The 21,683-nt window shown below is 41.1% G+C and overlaps 1 protein-coding gene across 1 annotated transcript; it reads right to left on the bottom strand.

The window, feature by feature from the left end:
* Positions 1-8,547: 8,547 nt before the first annotated feature.
* On the bottom strand, positions 8,548-15,037 carry LOC146703653 (uncharacterized). The gene is made up of 5 exons (XM_085466978.1): positions 14,930-15,037; positions 14,632-14,706; positions 13,575-13,679; positions 13,269-13,422; positions 8,548-9,155 (listed from the first exon to the last, which is right to left on the bottom strand). Exons 1-5 carry the CDS (start codon positions 14,964-14,966, stop codon positions 8,921-8,923), a joined length of 606 nt encoding a protein of 201 aa, XP_085323104.1. The 5' UTR covers positions 14,967-15,037; the 3' UTR covers positions 8,548-8,920.
* Positions 15,038-21,683: the final 6,646 nt, after the last annotated feature.

Here is a 21,683-nt window from a genome sequence, read left to right as displayed (position 1 = left end):
ACTCAGTCTTTCAAATAGATGCAAGTAAAACACAGCAGAAAATAAAATAAGTCAAAGACTCAGCGGTCCTGTTGCTCTATTTTCACCTGTAAAGCAGGAGTAGAGTAGGCAGAGGTTTACCCTGGTGCAGGTGTGCCGCGGTCAGTGGAAGAATCCGCGAGTTTCTCTGTGAGTTTCCCATTACGTCGTAGCTACTCGGTGCTTGTTGGAAGTTTAGGGGTTTTTTTCGCTGTAAAAAGAAGTTTTCTTCCCACGCACAACGGACACTAATGTTTTTGTCACTTTTTATGGAATCAAGCTCAAAGTAAGGTCAGTACTTCCACGCTTTAAACGCTGCACGCTCATACTCTCTCCTGCACTCCATATATTATCCATTGTTGATCTGCACACAGCTGTTGCCACAAACGTCGCACTCGCTTACGTCACTGTCGTGAGACATTCTCGCAAAAAATCACGGTTTTAGTAACGCAGTAACGCAGCATTCCTACGGGAAAGTAACGGTAATCTAATTACCGTTTTTGCAACAGTAATCCCTTACTTTACTCGTTACTTGAAAAAAGTAATCGGATTACAGTAACGCGTTACTGCCCATCTCTGATAGCAACACACAGCTGCAGTTGTTGGTTGCACATCCATGATGGGAATTTTCTGTTCCATCACATCCAAAATGTGCTCTGTTGGATTGGTCAGTGTGGAGGCCAAAATTAAGATAATTTGAACATCACCGTGATGGATTCCACCATCAGAGGATGGTACACTCTGGCCATAAAGGAATGGACATGATCAGCTACAATACTTTAGTGTTAAATAAGGCTCAGATGTATGCCAAGAAGATATCCCCCACACCATTAAACAGTAGCTTTTGATCCATGCATTTATGTTGTTTATGCCAAATTCTGACCTATCATCCAAACGTTGGAGCACAATTCAAGAGTCACCAGAGCAAGCAACAATTATTCAGTCTTCTATTATCTGTTATTATTATTAGTGGTGCAACGGGTCAAAGAACTCACGGTTTGGATTGGATCACGATTTTAAGTCATGGATCGGATCGATTTTTGGATCAGCAAAAAAAGAAAAAAGACAAGAAAAATGTAACTCGCCATTTATTTATTTACATATTTTTTGCCCATTAAAAAACATTCAACGTAAGACTCATATAAAAACTCATATAAAACAAATTAATGTGCAATATAGGGCAGTACAGAGCTTTGTATGTACCACTCTGCTGTGATATAATGCACGGTCACGGTCACGTAGCTTTATGTTGCCCTGGAGATCCACCCATCTGTAGTTAGGGAAACAGAAGAATCCTGGGACAGTTCAGCCATAACTTTAGACTTTTCCTGCTCATACATGCTTTTTACTGAAGTGGACGCGCAACAGGATATCACAGCGTGGCTCAACCATGTTCATCATATGTTTAAACCACTTGTTTTGCACAACGGAATACGTCCTCATGTCTGCAGCTATAGACCCCAATAGCTTTTGTAATAGCTTTAGCCCGGTCGGATTGGGCAGCAAAGGGCTGCTTAAATGCCGCAAACTCTGCTCCTCGACTTGGACCGCTTTTTTTTCTTTTTCGAATCTTTGGATCACGTGCGTGCCAAACCGTGGAGTGGGAGCGGTTCGGATCACGGATCAACTGTGATCCGTTGCACCACTAATCATCATCATCATCATCATTATTATTATTACTATTATTATTGTGAACCTGCGCTAATTGTACCTCCTGTGTCCTGTTTTTAGCTGCAGGAGTGGCACCCAGGTTTCATGTGTTTGATGTTTGATGTGTTAATAATCTCTGGCTCTCTTCCACAGCATGTCTTTGTCCTGTTGTCATCCACTCATGCCCAACTAATCCTGGCAGATGGCCGCCCCTTCCTGCCCTGATTCTGCTGGAGGTATCTTCCTGTTAAAAGGGAGTTTTTCCTTTCCACTGTTGCCAAAGGAAGTGCTCCTAGGGGGTCATATCGTTGTTGGGGTTTTCTCTGTTTTCTTTGCATTATTGTAGGGTCTTTACCTCAACAATATAAACCCCCTTGAGACAATTGTTGTTGTAGTTTGGCATTATATAAATAAAACTGAACTGGTTCCAGAGATACTTTGAGATGAGTGGTTATTTAAGTTTACTTTAAACCTTACGTTAGGCTCAAAGCAGTCTGGCCATTCTCCTCTGACCTCTGAGATCCACTTCCCCCAGAGAATTGCTGCTCACTGGATATTTTCTCTTTTTCAGACTAGTCCCTGTAAACTCTGTAAAAATTAGTAGGTCAGCAGTTTTTGAAGTCACTTAAATCATCTTCCTTCCCCACCCCAATGATCAGTTTGAACATCAGCAGGTTGCCTTGAGCATGACTACATGCCTAAAAGCATTGAGTTGCTGCAATGTTATTGACTGATTAGATACTTGTGCTGACACATAGCTGAACCTAAGAAAGTAGCAGGAGAGCAAGTGAAAACTAGGAGGCAACAACAGAAAGTGACGCTCAAATGAAAATTAAACCTCAAAGCAAAACAGGAAATAACAAACAAAAAACAGAGGCAAGAAGAACAAGTGGTAGTGTACAGAAGAAACACAGTGTGGAACTGAGAGAGGAGCCTAAAACACAAGAAGCATAGTAAGAAAATCCAAATAGAAACCAAAGCTAAAAAAAAAAAGCTTAAAAACAGCAAGACAGTAAAGAAACCTCATTTAGTGCTGTGTAATTAACACATTGCAAACCCATATCTATTGGACCACAGAAAGCTGATAATGGCCCCGGGGCCTTATGTTTGACACCTCTGACACTGAGCTGAACTTTCTTTTGTGGGGCACAATGGTATCACTGAACTTCCCCAGAAACTTTCATTAGGATTCTTTGGGGTGAACAGAAAGGGAGGGCCGACTTGATGTGTGGTTTTGGGTGCTGTAGGTGTGCAGAAGGAAACTGTGGTTTTCCTCTGAGATGACCTGGAAATTCATTAAAAGCTGTTAAAGAGAGGTTGTTCCTGTGTGTTTACGATTCCTATCATCATCTGCTGGAGCCAACAGATCATAGCTTTTGAGTATGAGGTTAAGGATTTTGAGTGGTTGATGGAGCTCATTAGTCCTTTTCAAGTCAGTGAATTTTCGCCTGACTGTTGATTTCTTAGTCAGATTAAGTTGCCATAAGGTCACATAACTATAAATCAGATTTTAACAATGCATTGCTTAATATTTTTCAGGACAAAAACAAAGAAAAAGTTTCAGTATTTGCTTTCTTCATGCTTGCAGGTCTCAGATAACTATGTGAACTTTGTGGTCAGAAGTATGTGGACAACTCCTGATTTTAGTGTGTGGTTTTGGGTGGTGCAGTAAATGGTTTCATTCTCAGTGTTAAAATGAATAAACATTTTAGTCAGGGTTAAAGGTTGTTCACACTACTGTGTACTCATAGGTTAGGGACTTGCAAAGCATGGCCTGCTTTATCATAGATCATAATAAAGTGAAGTGATTAAAACACATGTAGCTGCTATTAGCCTCTATTACCGTCTGTTAGCCTCTATTAGCTGCTGTTAGCTACTGTTAGCACATCTAACATTGTTGAAGTTGGACACTTATCAAATAAGCTCTCATATGATGTGATGTTTTCAGAAGGAAAAAGTGTTTTTTAGAACAGTCAAGTCCAACATTAGCTGGCATAATGTTCGCTTATAACTAGAGATGGACCGATCCGATATTACGTATCGGTATCGGTCCGATACTGACCTAAATTACTGGATCGGATATCGGAGAAAAATAAAAAATGTAATCCGATCCATTAAATATCACGAAAGCACCTCACAAAACTTGCAACACGCCATAACTCACCTCAGAACGTTAGCACGTCGGAGCAGTATGCATCACGTGATAGAGCGGCTGTGGCATGCGGGACCTGTCGGTGGTCTGGATAGCATGTGGAGCTTCGCTAGCAACCCGGCATTTCATCTCCGACAAAGTTATCCCCGAGAGAAGTAAAGCAAGTGTGTAAGTCCATCTCTGAATGTAAAGCATTCCTGCATTAAGCTTAACGAGCGACTGCCTCTCGCTCTCCGGCTGCTACTTCAATCATGAAACTGCTTAATGATCAGCTGATCGGCTTTTCTGTTGCGAGTCCATCTCTCTGGTTTGTTTTTGGCCCACTTTGCACCAGAAAGAGGAAACCAGCGGCTGAACAACAGCAGCACGTTTAAGCTTGATCAGCTGTTGTTAGAATGTATTTAATATTACTTTCTACTCCAGGATCTTTTTCTACTAGCTGACGCTGGTAACTGTGCAGGGGCGGATCTAGCAAAGTTTAGCCAGGGGGGCTGATAGGGCATTAACAGGGAAAAGGGGGCACAAAGACATACTTTTCTTTCTTATTCTCATTTAAAATGTCTAGCTTTTAATAAATAATTATCCGAATCTTACACCGAAAGTTTTAATTTGATGTAAAATGAATAGAAGTCAATTACTGTATATAGTGACTATTAAGTCTAATATATATACCCTAGTAAGCTATAGTACTTTTTCCTTTGGGAAGGTACCATCTGTACAGTCTGCAATTTTGTTGAAGAAAGATGTTGAATCTATTTAATATTTCTTGAAAAATAATTGATTTCTGTGCATTTTTTTTCACACTGCATCAAATTAAGGTTGATTACGTTGATTAAGCATCATGAGGTGGAGCGTGAGGGGTGGTTCCCTATTTTTTATTTATTTATTTTTGTTGTTGCTGGGAGTTGGAACCCTATTAGTTAGGTTGCTTAATATTTACGCTAAGTACTCTTTAAAATACCAGAATAGGGAGGATGGTGTAGGTTTAAGTTTATTAGATTGATCAGTATTGCTGAACTATAAATATTTTTTTTTTGCATATAGGTATAACAGAATAGCTTTAGTGTAGTTGTTGTTTTAAACTTGAGTATGAACTTATACAAAATGCAGCAAGATATTTTTAAAAAAACAGTTTTATTGATTAAAACACACTATATCGGATTCATATCGGTATCGGCAGATATCCAAATTTATGATATCGGTATCGGTATCGGACATAAAAAAGTGGTATCGTGCCATCTCTGCTTATAACTAGCTGTTGTCTTCATTTAGATAGCTCATTGTTAGCTCTCCGGAGACGTGAGGGTGATATGTTTCATCTGCTATAAGTATGCATGACAATAAACATGTTTATGCATGCTTTCACGTGTTAGAGCCCTGAAATCAGTTCAGGAGATGATGATAATGCACAAAGGAGTTAGGAGGAGAAAGACATAGTAGACAAGAAATTATGAAAACATCCATCCATCCATCCATCCATCCATCTTCATCCGCTTTATCCGAGGCCGGGTCGCGGGGGCAGCAGCCTAAGCAGAGAAGCCCAGACCTCCCTCTCCCCAGCCACCTCCTCCAGCTTATCCGGGGGAATACCAAGGCGTTCTCAGGCCAGCCGAGATATATAATCTCTCCAGCATGTCCTGGGTCTGCCCCGGGGCCTCCTCCCAGTGGGACATGCCTGGAACACCAACCCCAGGAGGCGCCCAGGAGACATCCTTGTCAGATGCCCGAACCACCTCAGCTGGCTCCTTTCGATGTGGAGCAGCAGCGGCTCTACTCTGAGCCCCTCCCGGATGGCCGAACTTCTCACCCTATCTCTAAGGGAGAGGCCAGCCACCCTTCGGAGGAAGCTCAGTTCCGCCGCTTGTATTCGCAATCTCGTTCTTTCGGTCACTACCCACAGCTCGTAGCCATAGGTGAGGGTAGGGACGTTGATCGACCGGTAAATTGAGAGCTTTGCTTTTACACTCAGCTCCCCCTTCACTATGACGGACCGGTGCAGCGTCCGCATCACTGCAGCCGCCGCACCAATCCGTGTGTCGATCTCCGGCTCCCTTCTCCCATCACTCGCAAACAAGACCCCGAGATACTTGAACTCCTCCACTTGTGGCAGGAAATCATCCCCGACCCGGAGTGGGCACTCCACCCTTTTCCGGCTGAGAACCATGGCCTCAGATTTGGAGGTGCTGATCCTCATTCCCGCTATTAAATGCACATATACAGTTGTAAAAAGTTATTTAGGATGTTTCAATTAAAAGTAACTTATCAAATGTGTAACATATGCGACCGGTCTCTTTCGTCAAGCAGACTGAGATCCCTCAGTTCAGCTCCAACATGAAACAAAGGCCTAAAATCCAGCTTGTGTGTGGGTGATGGAGCACAGAGCAACAAAATGTAATATATGTAATTTTTTTGGTTCCAGATTTTGTTTGATGTCGATTTATGTAAAAAAGGTTTTTGTCTTGCTGCCCCCCAAAATAGAATATTCCAGATATAACCTGAGGCAGGTGGAGTATAAAAGGAAGCCAGTTGCTGTCTGAGAAGTTGGTCTGATTTTGAAGTCAATAAATGTCACAGTTTGGTTCTTGAATTTTATCTCCACTTCAGATCTCTTTGTTTAAACTTTGAAGCTGACTTTTACTTCCTCTTTTATTTTGGAATTCAGATCCTTGTGTGGTTTTCTGTGTGTTCACTTCCATCTTCTCTTATTTACCTGCTACTTATAGTGTCTGAGTTAATCTATTCCTTTTTATGTGTCCCTCTGTCTTTATAAAGTAGACCGTGTTTTCGTTTTTTTCCCGGCTCTCAATGTTTCTGGATTGATCTAATATTCCTGTTTGAGATGGGGGGGGGGGGGGGGTTCTGCCACACCTTTATGAACAATGAACATATCCTTTATGTTCTTCAAAGTTAGCAGTTTTAGCAGTGCCATATTGACTTGGTCCATAGTCCCATCAGTGTTTGAGTCCCCCCCAGAAGTTGTTGCAAGACAAAGACATCAGTATTTCATAGTAGCAGAAGAATGTAATTGAATGTACAAAGTGTCCACTCATTAAGAAGGGCATCTAAACAGCTGCTTTAACCTTTTATAAGGTTCTAGAAACAGTAAATACAAAGTCATCAGGCTACAAATGTAAGGACAGGTGGTGCAACGGTTCCCTGGCAGACCACTGGTTAATTTTCGGCCGCTGAACTTTCTTTTGTTGGGCACAATGGTATCACTGAACTCACCATAAACTTTCGTTGGGATTTTCTTAGGTGAACAGAAAAGGGAGGGTTGGCTTGGTGTGTGGTTTTGGGTGCTGTAGGTGTGCAGAAAGAAACTGTGGTTTTCCTCTGAGATGACCTGGATTAAATTTAAAAAATGTGCTAAAGAAAGGTTGTTCTTGTGTCTTTATGATTCCTAGGGCACGTAAACCACATCTTTAACCTTTTATAGGGTTCTATAAACAAGAAATACTAAATGCCCCAGCAACTCATCCTAGGTGTTATGAACCGAGTGGGTCTGGGTTTTTGTTTTCTTCTTCCCTTTTCCCTTCTCTCTCTCTTCTTCTCTGTCTCTCTCTGGGTCAGCCCTTCCTCACCCATTGATATATTGAATCATCAGGCTACAAGTAAGACTCTTAAGCCTCTTTTCCATTAGTACCTACTTGGACTCATCACGGTTTGCCATGGTTTTCAGGGTTTTCCATTAGGTCATAGTACCTGGTACCAGGTACGTTTTAGTACCTGCTTGTCCCGGGTGCCAAGCAGGTACTAAAACATACCTGCTTGGTACCTACTAAGTAGTAAAATGTGAAGTTGTCACACGGCATGCCACCGATTTGCTGGTCGAGTCAGTTGACGAGTCATGAAAGTGTCTCATTCACAAAAATTAAAACCACCATTTTTGAAACAAAAACAATGGGGCAAATGGTTGCAAAACCCCACTGTGGTCCCCGAGACTGACGAAATGTCACAGACCAAGCAGCAGGTATATTCTTGCCTCACTGTCCACCATTGTTGTAGCACTCGTGTTGCATATTAATCAATTACACCCAGACCCGTAGCTATGATGGCAAACACGCACACTGGGTTTTAATGGAAAACCAGTCGATCTGAGTTGAGTCGTGTTGATCCACGGCAAGTCGATCCGAGTAGGTTCAAAAGGAAAAGGGGCTTTAGGTCGCCCCAGTTAGCAACCTGTCTGAAGACTTCACAATCAAAGATCACACATAGATTTACCTGCAGTTTGGGAACAACTCCACTCCACATCACCACCTGAACTTCCTAAACATCTGTGATCCACACTCAGCCTGCCTGCTCCCAGTTTCTTAAAAACACTTTGCCACAATAAAGATCAATACAGTTCAACTTAAAACACGTTGTTGAGTCTGGTTTGTGGGTCCTTCCAGTTCCTGAGGAGGCCTCGATGAATCACCACCTTGTGATGGCGCAGGGGGGTGACATATGTTGACCAGCGCAATTTGGTGGAACGATATGGTCAGGTGCTTTGAGGAGTGGTTAGTGGCGGAAGTTGGAAGCCTTAGTGGTTTTAAAAAGTGTCCATAAATAAACTTTTTGGTCTGTGATAAATGACAAAACTTCTTGCAGAACTACACGAGTATCATGTAAATACTTTTTTGTTTGTTATTATTATTCTTAGGGTGACATTTTGGGGGAAAAAATCTTTCTTCCAGTTACACTGAAAAAAACACAGACTCATATGTTATATATAGACACAAAAAAGATGTTATTTTAGGTAGTATAGTTTATTTGCATATACATTTTCCCTCTATATAGATTACACAGTCAAACTATGCAATTAAATATGTTGCATATTTGTCAGTTAGACAAAAATGAAACAAAATAGCAAACTCAGTGCTGTATCATTGTTTTTTAAACATCATGTTCATAACATCTCAGCCAAATTGTCTTTCAAGCGCTTATGCATAGCTGCTGATGTCTACCACGCAAAGTGAAAGTGTTACAATACTCGTAAAAACACAAGATGATTTAACAAAGCACATTTTTAACCACATTTAAATGTATGACTTAAATCTTGTTAAAAAAAATACACACATCAGCCTCTGGAGTAAATTCTTGTGTACAACAAGTGCACGTCTAACTCCGAGCAACCATATAAACCATGATGGGGATGAAGCTCACAGAAAGGAGAGTGAGGCCAATCACCACCTTCTGAGGGGCATCTTCAGTCATTGGATCATTCTCATTGGTGCAGTTCTGGAAAAATTTCAAATGGATGTCGATAAAGAAGTCTTGAATATCAGGGTTTGGGAAGAAACAGCTGGTAATATTAGCCAGAAATTCCACGCAGTGTGTTAGGTCACTGTAAGCTCTGCAATAGATGGAAAAAAGTTAATGATGGGGGTGAAACAACTCCTCTGATAATGAAGAATATTTGCTCAAATGTGTTAATGTACTTGTATTTGTTTTTTCATCAGTTAAAGTATGAAACTTGCAATGTTTGAAAGTGTCTTATTGAGCCTGCAGTCACAATTTGACTTGAATGCAGCAAAAGTACGTAAAAAAGTAGAAACCTCAACAGAGTCAGATATAAAAACAAAAACAAAACAGCACATAAAATATGGGTGTAGCCACTCTTACATCTCACATACGTCCTTAGTTTCCTTCTGTCCCTTGTTGCGATCTCCCTCTATGCTGTGTTTGTCTAGTTCTGGTTCCCTAAAGTTTTAAATTTTTCTGTTGATTTAGTTCCTTTAAAGCTGACGATTTTCTTTCATCATCCAAAAACCTCCCATAACATTTAATTTCTTAGTTTTTATCACAAACATACACCAATAACTTTTAATTTGATATGCTTTTGTGTGGGGTGGCGGCATATTTCATAAGAAATTATAAAAACATAGATTTTAAGATTATGAGATGAAACTGTTGTGCTGGACCCCCAGGCACTGAAACTGAGCAGCAAATCAACCTTGAGAAAAACTGTTGTGGTTAAACTGCTTCCTGTTTGAAATTAAACAGAGGAGAGAGTGGGCTGAAGGAAGAGACCACTGCTCATATTAACCCTTCGGCAGGAGAGGCACTCGTTCTCTTTAAGCCTGTTTGGATGTTGAATATTTCCCTTTGTGACTTGTTATCGACCTAATGGGCTTTTTGACTTCTTTCCTACTTACTTTGTAATTTAGATGATATGATCACTGTTTTACAGTAAAGAACCAAAGCAAACACTACTATATTTGAGTATTTCCACATATATTTAAAAACTGTAGTAGCCAGTGACTTTTAAGATCAAAATTTACACCCAGATGACGCTCACAAAAGTCACATGTCAGGAGTTGTTAAGCACTTCATTGAACAGTCATTCTCTAAAACACATGCTTTCATTTGAGTAAACCTTCAGATGATCTGAAAATTCCAAGGTTGGATATTCAAAGCCAAAAAACTTTTTGCAGTGACTCCCAAGCTAGGCGAGTGGCTCCAGCAGATCCCGGGAACAACATCGGAGATCTCTGTCTAGAAGAGCGCAGTCCTAGGAACTGCTAAGATACTGCACAGGACCCTCAAGCTCCCAGGCCTCTGGTAGAGGACTCGAGCTTGAAGGATTGACCACCCACAGGGGCAAGTGGGGATTTTATATATATATATATATATATATATATATATATATATATATATATATATATATATATATATATATATATATTTAAATACATATATGAATTTTTAACTTCTTAAAAAACTACTACTGCTACTAGCATGCATGTTTCATTTTGTTCTATTTAACAAATGAAACAGCGCCCCTCTGGTTAGAGGTCAAAAGGGGTACTGCAGACATTCGTCTGGTATGTCGAGTCAACTGAAAATGACATCAGTTGATCAAAGTTTATCACAAAAATATTGTTTAATTATTCATTTGGTGTCATGTATTATTGTAGGGTCTACCTTAGAATATGAAGCACCAATTGTTGTTGTGATTTGGCGCTGTATAAATAAAGTTGAAAGGAAAAATTTTTGCCACTGGAAACTGAACGAAAGAACAAGCTGCAGAGTAAAGTGAGAGATGAAGAAAATAAGCGAGAGGTTAGCTTGCAGGAACTATGGACCACTTCAGAAGAAATGGGGCTTGAGGTAAACACTCTCTGCATGCTTTCCTTCCTGCACGTGGACAGTTATGGCCTGTTGAGGCCAACTGTTGATGTCACTGACAGGAGTACTTTGATACTAAGGTACATTTGGCATGTAAACTGTTAACACTGACTTTGCACTCTGACAATTATTTTTAATTTTTCATTAGTTCATGATTGTTGAATTACATGTACAATGTCACTCAGCAGTCCATCTGCATCTTAAGGATAAAGGACACTCTTTCGAGGATGCCAATGTTCACATTTTGGACAGAGAGGACAGATGGTTTGAAAGAGGAGTGAAAGAAGCCCTCTATGTCCACTGTGAGCGACCATCTTTGAACAGAGGCGGGGGTTTACGACACCAACTCTCTGCCATCTATAATCCAGTTTTGAGATCCCTCCCAGACGCCTTAACGCCCACTCACATCCTGGGCCATCTGACCTCAGGAATTCGCATGATAAGGTGGGGCCAGATTTCACAATGAACACACCTGAAACTCTGGCTGATTGGGACCCACGCCCAGTTTCCCACCTTGGCTCAGGCGATTAGAGGATCATCAGGGGGTCCTTTTGTCCCTCTGTGGGGGGAAACTCCCACTAGGTTTATATCTGGGACTCTCCACCATTTGACCTTAGAACTGAAGAAGCTTCTCGGATGAGAGGTGAAACGTCTTCAAGCAACTTAAAGAAGTCCAGACGCTTTTCTTTGCAAGCTCCTTTGACTACGATGACCTGGATGACTGAGAACCTTCACAGACATACATGTACAATGTACATGTAAAAACACCTCTGTCCTCACCTAGTCTTCAGGCTTGTTCTAATCGGAAGGTTGGCGCTTTGATCCCTCTCTGTTCCAGTCTGCATGCCAAATACCCTTGGGAACGATACTAACCAAGTTGCTCTCTGATGCATCCATCTGAGTATATATGTGTGTGTGAATGTTAGGCTACGTCTAATCCAGATAAATTTGAAAAATGTGTTTTCGTCTAAAAACGCTCAGCATCCACACCATAGTTTTTCCCTCGTTTCCGAAGAGTTCAGTTGAAACGACTGAAAAAAGACGATTTGACCTGCATCATTTCCGTCTGCCGTTTATTTACTTTACGGCTCTTTGAAACGTCGCGGCAAAATGTCGAGAAAAAGCGCAAAATTTTTTAAAAGGACTGACAACGCTGCAAGTAACACAAGAGTACAAAGTACCGAAACCAAGTCAGAATTAAAGAATTTGAAGAAAAGCTATCTGGAGCATGTACAGACTGATATTAATCTTTAATAGGGCTGTCAAAACTGAGAGCAAACAAAACAGCTGCTGTCCACCATCTTAGTTGAATTGGTCACGTGACTGCATCACATGACTAAAATGCTTCATCGTTTTCAAAAGGCTCCATTTTCGTCCCCACTGCGACTCGAAAACTGTCTTTTTAAATTTACCCACTTTGGAGAGCATTTTAAATCTCAGTTTTCCTTGACCAAAAACGCCATCGCAGTGTGGACGGAAGGTCAAAACGGAGAGAAAAAGATGCGTTTTCAAACAAAAACTATTTAGTGTGGATATGGCCTTAGACAGAAAGAGCATAGAAAAAGGTGCTTGGATAAAAGAGGCAAGTTTTGTGCTCAGAGTAGCAAAGCGCTTTAAAACAACCCGTCCATTACCATTTCCTTTTAAAGCTCTGTATGTAAGTATGGACATTTTTTTTAATTAAAATTGACTGGGTATTGATGTGTTTTCTTATTCCCATAATTACATTCCATAAATATTAAAGGGGGCCCTATAGAGCCCATCTGTGGCAGCATCCCACTGCAGTTCCTCGAGTGGCCACATGGGGCTGGCACCAAAAGTGAGTCAATCCCCAGAAACACTCACGTTCAAATATGTGAAATTTCCATCCAGTTTATGTTTTTGGTGCCTTTTGAAGAATTTTTAATCGAATTGACTCTTTAAAATTGAATATGTGAGGCTGTCCAAAACATTTATAACTTTTGTGAGTGAAATTCTAGTATTTTATTAGCCTGTTATTCAACACTCTATAGACCAGAATTATGGAATATTTTACAGTTTCAGGAGCAAAACTTCACCAGTTTCATGTCTATGACATAGATTTTAGTGAAACAGCACTACTACCCTGAATCTTTGTGCTTTTTGAAGATTTTCTGAAGAATAAAGATTAAAAGGTCACGTCATGTTTCTTTAATACTGAAAATTAATGCAAAGAAGTCCAGAAAAGATGATTACATATTTCTCAGCAATAATTCTAATCATGCTGTTTTGTCCTTCAGAATATTGAGTTTTTAAATGCATAACGAGTATTATTCAGTGTGTTAAACATGGAGGTTTGTGGATATATTTATTCAGTTACCCGATGAAACGTTCCTGGACACACCAGTTATCTCTGCCGATATTCCACATGTCCTGGTGAAAATTTTCACCACAGTAGGTGGAACTGAAGAATTGCAGTGACTTCCAATCACAGTTTTCCCCAGTAATTTTATTTTCCTCATCCTGGAAACTCTCTGCAAAGTAATCAAAGATTTTTCTGACACATATGAACTAAAAGGAGGACACACGTAGAAAACAGAAGCTGACTCTCCGACAAATTTTTCATGTTTAATCTGCACTATATGCAAAGCACGTAAATAAGACGCGCTGATAATCATTAACTTACCTTCACCTTCTGCGATAACAGAACCTTGGTTACTTTGCAGTTTTTCCTCGACCGCCTTCTTCTCTTCGTAAAATGTGGATGTCACATTCTTTGGTTTCAGTGTACCTGCAGGCAAAACATTTTGTTTCACTCTAGGTATTATTGCACCTTGAATTCATAATGGTTGTTTATCCAAAGTGGAAAACGTTTTGCATTTAAATTTGATTTATGCATCAATAAGTCCTGTTTAGAAACAGATATGTAATTGGTGGACTTACAACAATACAAAATTCCTTTAAATCTGCATTCTTCCTTATGTTCAGAAGGGGGTAATTCCCTCTGCTGCAAAACAACTAGATGTTTCCAAGTCTATGAAAAAATAGTTCCCAACTGCCTTGATCTGTGTCTCAAGCAGACAATTTCCTGGCTTCCTGGCTGACTTAATCACTTATTTATTCTGTCCATTATGAAGACAGTTGCATGTCATTTATCAAAATCACCGTATCAAAGCAGTCCTGTCAGTAACTGAAGAAGTCACTTGGATGAGTGGCGAAATGTTTCTCCCACTGAAAAGGCTGGAACAAAACGCTCTGCAATTATTTAGACAATCCAAGGTACAGTGCACCAAACCTCTATCGCCCCCTTCTGCATCGTGGGCCCATGCCTCTCTGTTAGGCTGGGTTGGCTTTGTCTCATGGTCTAAGGCCACCAAGTGTTTGGTTTGAGCCCATAAACCTGGCCCAGGGCTGGAGCTTTGTAACCCTGTTCTGAGCAGGATGAACTGGTTTTTTGAATTGCTCTTTGGCTAGCTAGTATAACACACTTTTTGTGATCACTCAAGCATCCAAATCTGTCCAACACAGGATCCAGTCATTACATGTGCTGTGTTGGACAGGTTTCTTTTAATCCTAGTGGCATTTATGTTACAATTTATAGGCAACAGTTGCATTTTTCTAATGGAAAAACAAGAGTAAACCATTCACCAGAACAAAATGGAGCCTTTGATGGTCTATTTCTGGCTTCCACTTCCGTGTTTGACACTGTTGTACAAAGTATTTTAAGTAAGAAATGAACTTACTGTTGAATGTTTGGTTCCTCACAACTTCATCGAGCTGTCCCGCTGTGCTGTTGGCTGATTGTGATGTCACAGTACCTGCAAACAACAAATTCAAAGATGTTCCTTACGATCAGCTATGCCAGTCGGGCCACTTTTAAAAGGAATGCTCTCACTCTGACTTTCATTTGCCTCTGCTGTTTCCTTCATTACGCCCCCACACAGGGGGAAAACAATTCATGGAAATGTTAAAGCAAATCCAAAAAGCAGGAAATGTCCACAAAATCTAAAGAAAAACTCTCAAGTGAAGGCAAACACATACCGAGGACAAAAGCAGGCAAGAGCAGGTAGAGGATCATTGTGGACAGCAGTCGAGGCAGGTCTGTGACCCAACGTGTCTTTAGAGGCTATAATTTCCCTCCTGGAGCTCAGAGGAAGAAGGAAACCCAGCCCTCCTTATCTCAGCTTGCTGCAGATGCATCTGAGTGTATTTGTGCCAGGGTGTCATTGAGAGATCCTTGTTAAACATGCCTAGTGTTGGAAAACGAGCAGATGAAGATGCTGATCTGACAATGACTTAACATGATCAGATCAAAGACGAACCTACCAAAGTTAGAGAAAGAGCTTACCGAAGAAAATAAATCACAAGTTAGTTCAATTGTTACACAGTCAGAAAAAGCTTTGACTGCAACCATTTCAGCCTTGCGAGTGTCCGAGTAAAACCCCCACATATATTTTAGTAGCTAATTTTAGACACTGAATGTTGAGAAATGAGTAAAAAGGGAAGTGCAGATTAGCTTATAAAGTGAAATTCACTGATCAACATGTTTAGTTCAGTGGTTTTCAAATTGTGGGTGGAAGCCACAGCAGCTGCAATGTGATAGACAGGGCAAACTTGTGGTGGCTGCTGCTAAAATAATATTAACTTGGGTGATAATTTTGTATTAATAATGGGTCAGAAAGTAATCTTTGTTTAGATTCTAAAGGTCGGCGCACCAGAAAAAATGTTGAGGACTCTGCACTTATTCTGCTCGAGCCAGTCAACATAACCCAGCACGAAAAATGTGTATGTTGTAAAAGGTTTTAATTGGTAGACTTTTCAGAAGATTCACTTCACAGTTACAGCTGCTCTGCATCACAGAGGCTTTCTAATTAATGCACCATCAAATGCAGCAACCTGCTTGTTTAACTGTTAAACAAGCAGGTTGTTGCATTTGAGTCAGAGTTGGATTTTCTATGATGTGTTCAGTAAACATCATCTGAAAAGTGACTGAACTTCCTTAAGTTTCTTGAAATTGTTTTAACCCTCATTTTTTTTGAAGTGTTTTCAGTTTTAAGACCAAATGGCAGAGATTCCCAGGAATTTAAAGAAGTCCAGTTGCTTTCTTTCTAAACTCCTTAGATTACTATGACCTGGATGAATGAGAACCTATACAGACATATTACCATGCACTTTGGGAGGAACATTCTTGAACTGCTGTGATATGAAAGGGAATCAAGAAAACTAGCAGATTATGGAAACCACCTCCACTTTAACCTCAAACGCAGACAGAGCAGACTTATTCCCAAGAGTTTGCACCATGGATCCACGGTCAGGGGACATAAAGTGAAGTTGATTCTGCAGAGAGCACAAAACCAGCTTCAAAGTGAAAAGATAAGACACTTCTCAGAAGACCCTTATGAGGAAAACATCAAGGGAACAGTTTACCCTGCCCGGGATAGGGTTACCGGGGCCCCACCCTGGAGCCAGGCCCGGGGAGGGTGCCTCAGGGCGAGTGTCTGGTGGCCGGGCCTTAGTCCATGGGGCCCGACCGGGCATAGCCCGAAAAGGGGACATGGGCCCATCCTCTCGCAGGCCCACCACCCACAGGAGGCGCCGTTGGGTGCATTGTGTGCTGGGCAGTGGCCAGGAGCGGAGGCCCTGGCGGACTGATCCCCGGCTACCAAGACTGGCAATTGGGACATGGAATGTCACCTCTCTGGTGGGGAAGGAGCTTGAGTTAGTGCGTGAGGTTGAGAGGTACCGGCTAGATATAGTCGGGCTCACCTCTACACATGGCTTGGGCTCTGGAACCAGCCTCCTGGAGAGGGGCTGGACTCTCTTTCAGTCTGGAGTTGAAACTGGAGTTGTTCGATCATAAGACTGTCCATAAGTGCACGTGGCACCAGGACGCCCTAGGCCACAGGTCGATGATCGATTTTGTTATCGTATCACCAGACCTGCGACCATATGTTCTGGGCAGTCGGGTAAAGAGAGGGGCTAAGCTGTCAACTGATCACCACCTGGTGGTGTATTGGATCAGGTGGCGTAGGAGGACACTGGACAGACCCGGCGTGCCTAAACGTGTAGTGAGGGTGTGCTGGGAATGCCTTGCAGAGGCCCCAGTCCGCGAGATCTTCAACATACACCTCCGGCAGAACTTCAACAGTATTCCAAGGGAGACTGGGGACATTGAGACCGAATGGACCATGTTCAGCATGTTCTTTGGCGAAGCTGCTGCAATGAGCTACGGCCACAAGGTGGTTGGTGCCTGTCATGGTGGTAACCCCCGAACCAAATGGTGGACACCAGAGGTGAAGGGAGCCACCAGGCTGAAGAAGGAGTCCTATTGGGCTTGGTTAGCTTGTGGGACTTCGGAAGGAGCTGACAGGTACCGACAGGCCAAGCAGGATGCGACTCAAGCAGTGGCCAAAGCAAAAACTCGGGTGTGGTAGGAGTTCGGAGAGGCCATGGAAAAAGACTTTTGGACTGCCTCGAAGAAATTCTGGCAAACCGTCAGGCGACTCAGGAGGGGAAAGCGGTGCTCTACCTGCACTGTGTATAGTGCTGGTGGAGCGCTGCTGACTTCAACTGAGAAAATTGTCGGGCGGTGGAAGGAATACTTTGAGGACCTCCTTAATCCCACTGAGGAGGAAGCAGAGTCTGGGGATGAGGGGGATGACCCGCCAATTTCCAGGGGTGATGTCACTGAGGCAGTTAAACAAGTCCTTGGTGACAGAGCCCCTGGTGTCCACCCCGTGTTCCTGAAGGCTCTGGATGTTGTAGGGCTGTCTTGGCTGACACGCCTCTGCAATGTTGCGTGGAGATCAGGGGCGGCACCCCTGGACTGGCAGACCGGGGTGGTGGTCTCCATTTTTAAGAAGGAGACCACCACCCCGGTTTTAGTCACGGTTTTAGTCTCGGTTTTAGTAACGCAGTAATGCAGCGTTCCTACAGGAAAGTAACGGTAATCTAATTAGTAATCCCTTTACTCCCTTTACTCGTTACTTAAAAAAAGTATTCAGATTACAGTAACGCGTCCATCTCTGGTTATGACCAGAAAAGAACTGACTTATTTCTGATGTTTTTTAATGATAATGAATGCTTTATTTATGGGTGGACATGTGAGTGGAGAACAACAAGGAGCCAAGGATGGAGCCCTGTGGAACACCCCAGAAATAAACAACTCATTTCAGTAATGACGTTTGAGCTGGAGTGTCATTAACAGTCAGTCCTGTACGTCTTTACCATACAACCCCAAGTTAGTAGTCATACTAAATAATTATGAATTTTTTTTTCTGTTGTCAGGTGGCAGACTGTATAGTCATATTATTCTGGTTTTGCATTAAGTAATTGGATGCACTCTGTCCTATCGACATATGATAGGCCTGCTGCAGTCACAAAGTTTCTAATTGTGCTGGGACTGCCCATTAACTTCCACTGGACTCCCAGTGGAAGTTAATGGGCAGCCCAATTTCCTGATTCTTCATGATCCTTCATGTATGACTAGTAAAAAACACTCATAAGGGATTTCTTCTTTCAGGAATCAGGAAGAATGTGCAGCATGAATGTTAGACAGGAAACCCATAAACTGTGTGCCTGTCTGGACCTATTTACTAACACGACATGTTGTTGTTTTCTCAGTATTGTTGTAGAGTTTACCTTCACTTTACAATGCAAAATGTCTTGAGGCAACTGTTGTTGTGATTTGGTGCGATGTAAGTAAAACTGAGTTGAATTGACCTGAATTGCTCATATTGTCATGATAACTTAACCAGATGTTGGGAAAAATAGGCGGCCTGAAAGTAAGTTTACATTTCACACAGACAAGCTTTTACCCACTACAGATACACACAGAGGTATGAAAACAACAACTTCCTGTGTTTTGTGGTATTAAATGTGCAGGATGTCAGTTTTTTTCAGCTGGCTTGTCGGAGACAGGAAACTAAACTGGCATTCGGGGGTTTGCTGCTTGTTGACAGACATTAAGGGACAGTCGAAGGGTTTTAAATGGACATCTGCATCCTGGTTACAATCAGGTTTTTAAAGCAGTGCTTTTGTACTTCAGAAACCTAGTTTTGAGGTACACAGTATGACAGCAAGAGGAAAAGTGAGGGTGCTATTCAGGTGTATAATGCTGCAAAGACAGAGTTCCAGCCAGGTGACAACGACTGAGGAAGCATGAACAAGAGTGAAGGTTAAAGGTTACAGGAAGCCAGGATCTTAATGCAAACAAGTGCAAGTTAAATGAACAAAGTCAGATTGATTTCAGATTAACAGTTGCAGGAAAGAGAGCTTGATCGATCTAATTTATACATCACAGGGGCCTGCTAAATTACCACACTGTAACTGGATACTAATATTTATTACGCGTGGTTTTGTATGCATACTAAAATAATTTTAAAGAGCATTTGATCCTTCCCAAAGAGGAATAAACAGAAATAAAATTTTTCTTAAATGTGAGTTTATCATGCAGATCATTTGTGCTTATAATAACCTGTTAAAGGCCCCTAATAAGCCAAGAAAAACTCTGATCGGTTATACAAAGATATGCAGAACTAACATGTTAACACGTTAAACCTTGTAACAGAGTTAATCATGTTCATCTAGACGTACTGTCTTCACTGACACCACACAGGCTGTCCCTCTACTAGATGAAAATCTGGTATGTGGTGAAGCTGTTTTCCCCCCTTTCTTAAAGAAACCACTTAAATGCAAGTGAGACGTTCAGGTGTTTCGAAGCAATTTTTCCCCACACGTCACTTTTCACATGCGTGAAATCTTTCAAAGTCAGTCTTTGGTGGTTGATTTATCAACCTGAGTAAAACAACAACAACAAAAACTCTGCTTTACATTATTTGACTGAAAGATAAACTGACACAAATAAAGGATGTCTGAGTAAACAAACAAAAAAAACATGTTGATTATTTATTTTCAACTCATGAAAAACACAATTGTGCATTTGAGCTTTATTGATTAAGGAAATGATTGAACTAAGTATGAAATATGATGAGTGGTCACTTTTTTTAATACATAGTTTTTATGTAATTCAAGTTCCTTTAACGCTAACACTACATTATAAATGCATATCTATATTTAATGTACATCACCCACTAATAACGGCCTGTTCTTATTGCATATTGAATTTTATTATTTTCATTTGTTAGTAATAGTAGTTCTACACTACATGAAGGGTTATGCGTGAAAGCCACTAATCAAAGAAATGTATCTGCTTAAAATAATTATATGGGGAACATGAAGGATTTTCTGGCTTAAAATAGATCTTGGGGGCGGAGGTGTGACGTTGTGCATAAGTACCATAGTTAAGACACATTGTCAAGGCAGAGAGTGTGTTTCCTGTTATTTCTAAGAATTCAATACACAGTTGTGTATTTTTGGATGATTTCCCTTTAGTTGAAAGTCACAACCTCTTGTGGAGCACCCACAATTTCTGTATGAATGAAAAAAAAACCCTGTAATGGTGAATGCTCATATTAAACATACAAACCTGTCAGACTGCTCCAAACACTTTATTACACTTTGATTCTTGGCTCTGTATGACATCATTAAAAAGGGTTATCCCAGGCACTCTACTCTGTCTGTGAGCCAAGACACCCCATCAATCTGGTGTTCAGATCTTCTACTTGTGACGTGTAGCAAATCAAATATGATCTTAAATGCATTGAGGAAATCAATGACTGGTTGTGCCACAATTTTCTCCAGCTAAACAAAAACAAAACTGAGGTAATAGTCTTTGGTGCCAAAGAAAAACGATTACAGGTCACCAGAGAACTTCAATCTATACACCTAAAAACCACAAACCAGGCGAGAAATTTGGGTGTAGTGATGGATGCAGACCTAAACTTAGAAAAACACATTAAGACAATAACAAAGTCAGCTTACTATCACCTCAAGAATATATCAAGGATAAAAGATCTGATGTCTCAACAGGACCTGGAAAAACTAGTCCATGCATTCATCTTTAGTAGGCTTGATTACTGTAACAGCATCTTTACAGGTCTACCTAAAAAATCAGTCAGACAACTACAGCTCATTCAGAACTCTGCTGCTCGAGTCCTCACTAAGACCAAAAAAGTGGACCACATCAGTCCAGCTCTGAGGTCTTTACACTGGCTGCCTGTCCGTCAGAGGATAGACTTTAAAGTTCTGATGCTGGCCTATAAAGCTCTGAATGGTTTAGGACCAAAATACATCAATGACCTCCTGACCCAGTATGAACCTTCCAGATCCCTCAGGTCATCTGGATCCAGTCTTTTATCAGTTCCCAGAGTCAGAACCAGACACGGAGAAGCTGCATTCAGCTTTTATGCTCCTTATATCTGGAACAAACTCCCAGAAAGCCTCAGATCAGCTGAAACACTCAGTTTATTTAAATCCAGGTTGAAGACTCACCTGTTCTCAGCTGCATTTGAATAAAGCACCAAATCCACACTTTAAGCTTAAATTTCAAAACTTACATTTAACTACTGATTTTATCTGTTTTGATTTTATATACTGTTGTTTGTTTGTTTGTTTGTTAATTAGTTAGTTAGTTTATTTGCTTGTTTTATTCAATTTTAAATCATGCTTTTTATTTGTTCTTGTTTCTAATGTCTCTGTAAAGCACTTTGAATCACCTTGTTGTTGAATTGTGCTATACAAATAAACTTGCCTTGCCTTGCCTTGCCTTAAAGGGGGAGGAGCTAAAAAAGGTTGTTTCAGACAGAGGATGAACTCTTATAAATTGTGAATCCTGCAAAAGCTGCTATAGTAGAGTCCTTAAAGGACATATGAAGCTAGAACTGAGTACTAAAGT

Source organism: Copadichromis virginalis, linkage group LG8, assembly GCF_057382275.1.
Source record: "Copadichromis virginalis isolate Kocher_CV1m ecotype Utaka linkage group LG8, C_Virginalis_male_GT1.1, whole genome shotgun sequence".
NCBI classification, from domain to species: Eukaryota; Metazoa; Chordata; class Actinopteri; order Cichliformes; family Cichlidae; genus Copadichromis; species Copadichromis virginalis.
Note: the sequence above shows the minus strand (reverse complement) of the source record. Positions and strands in the feature narration are given on the sequence as shown.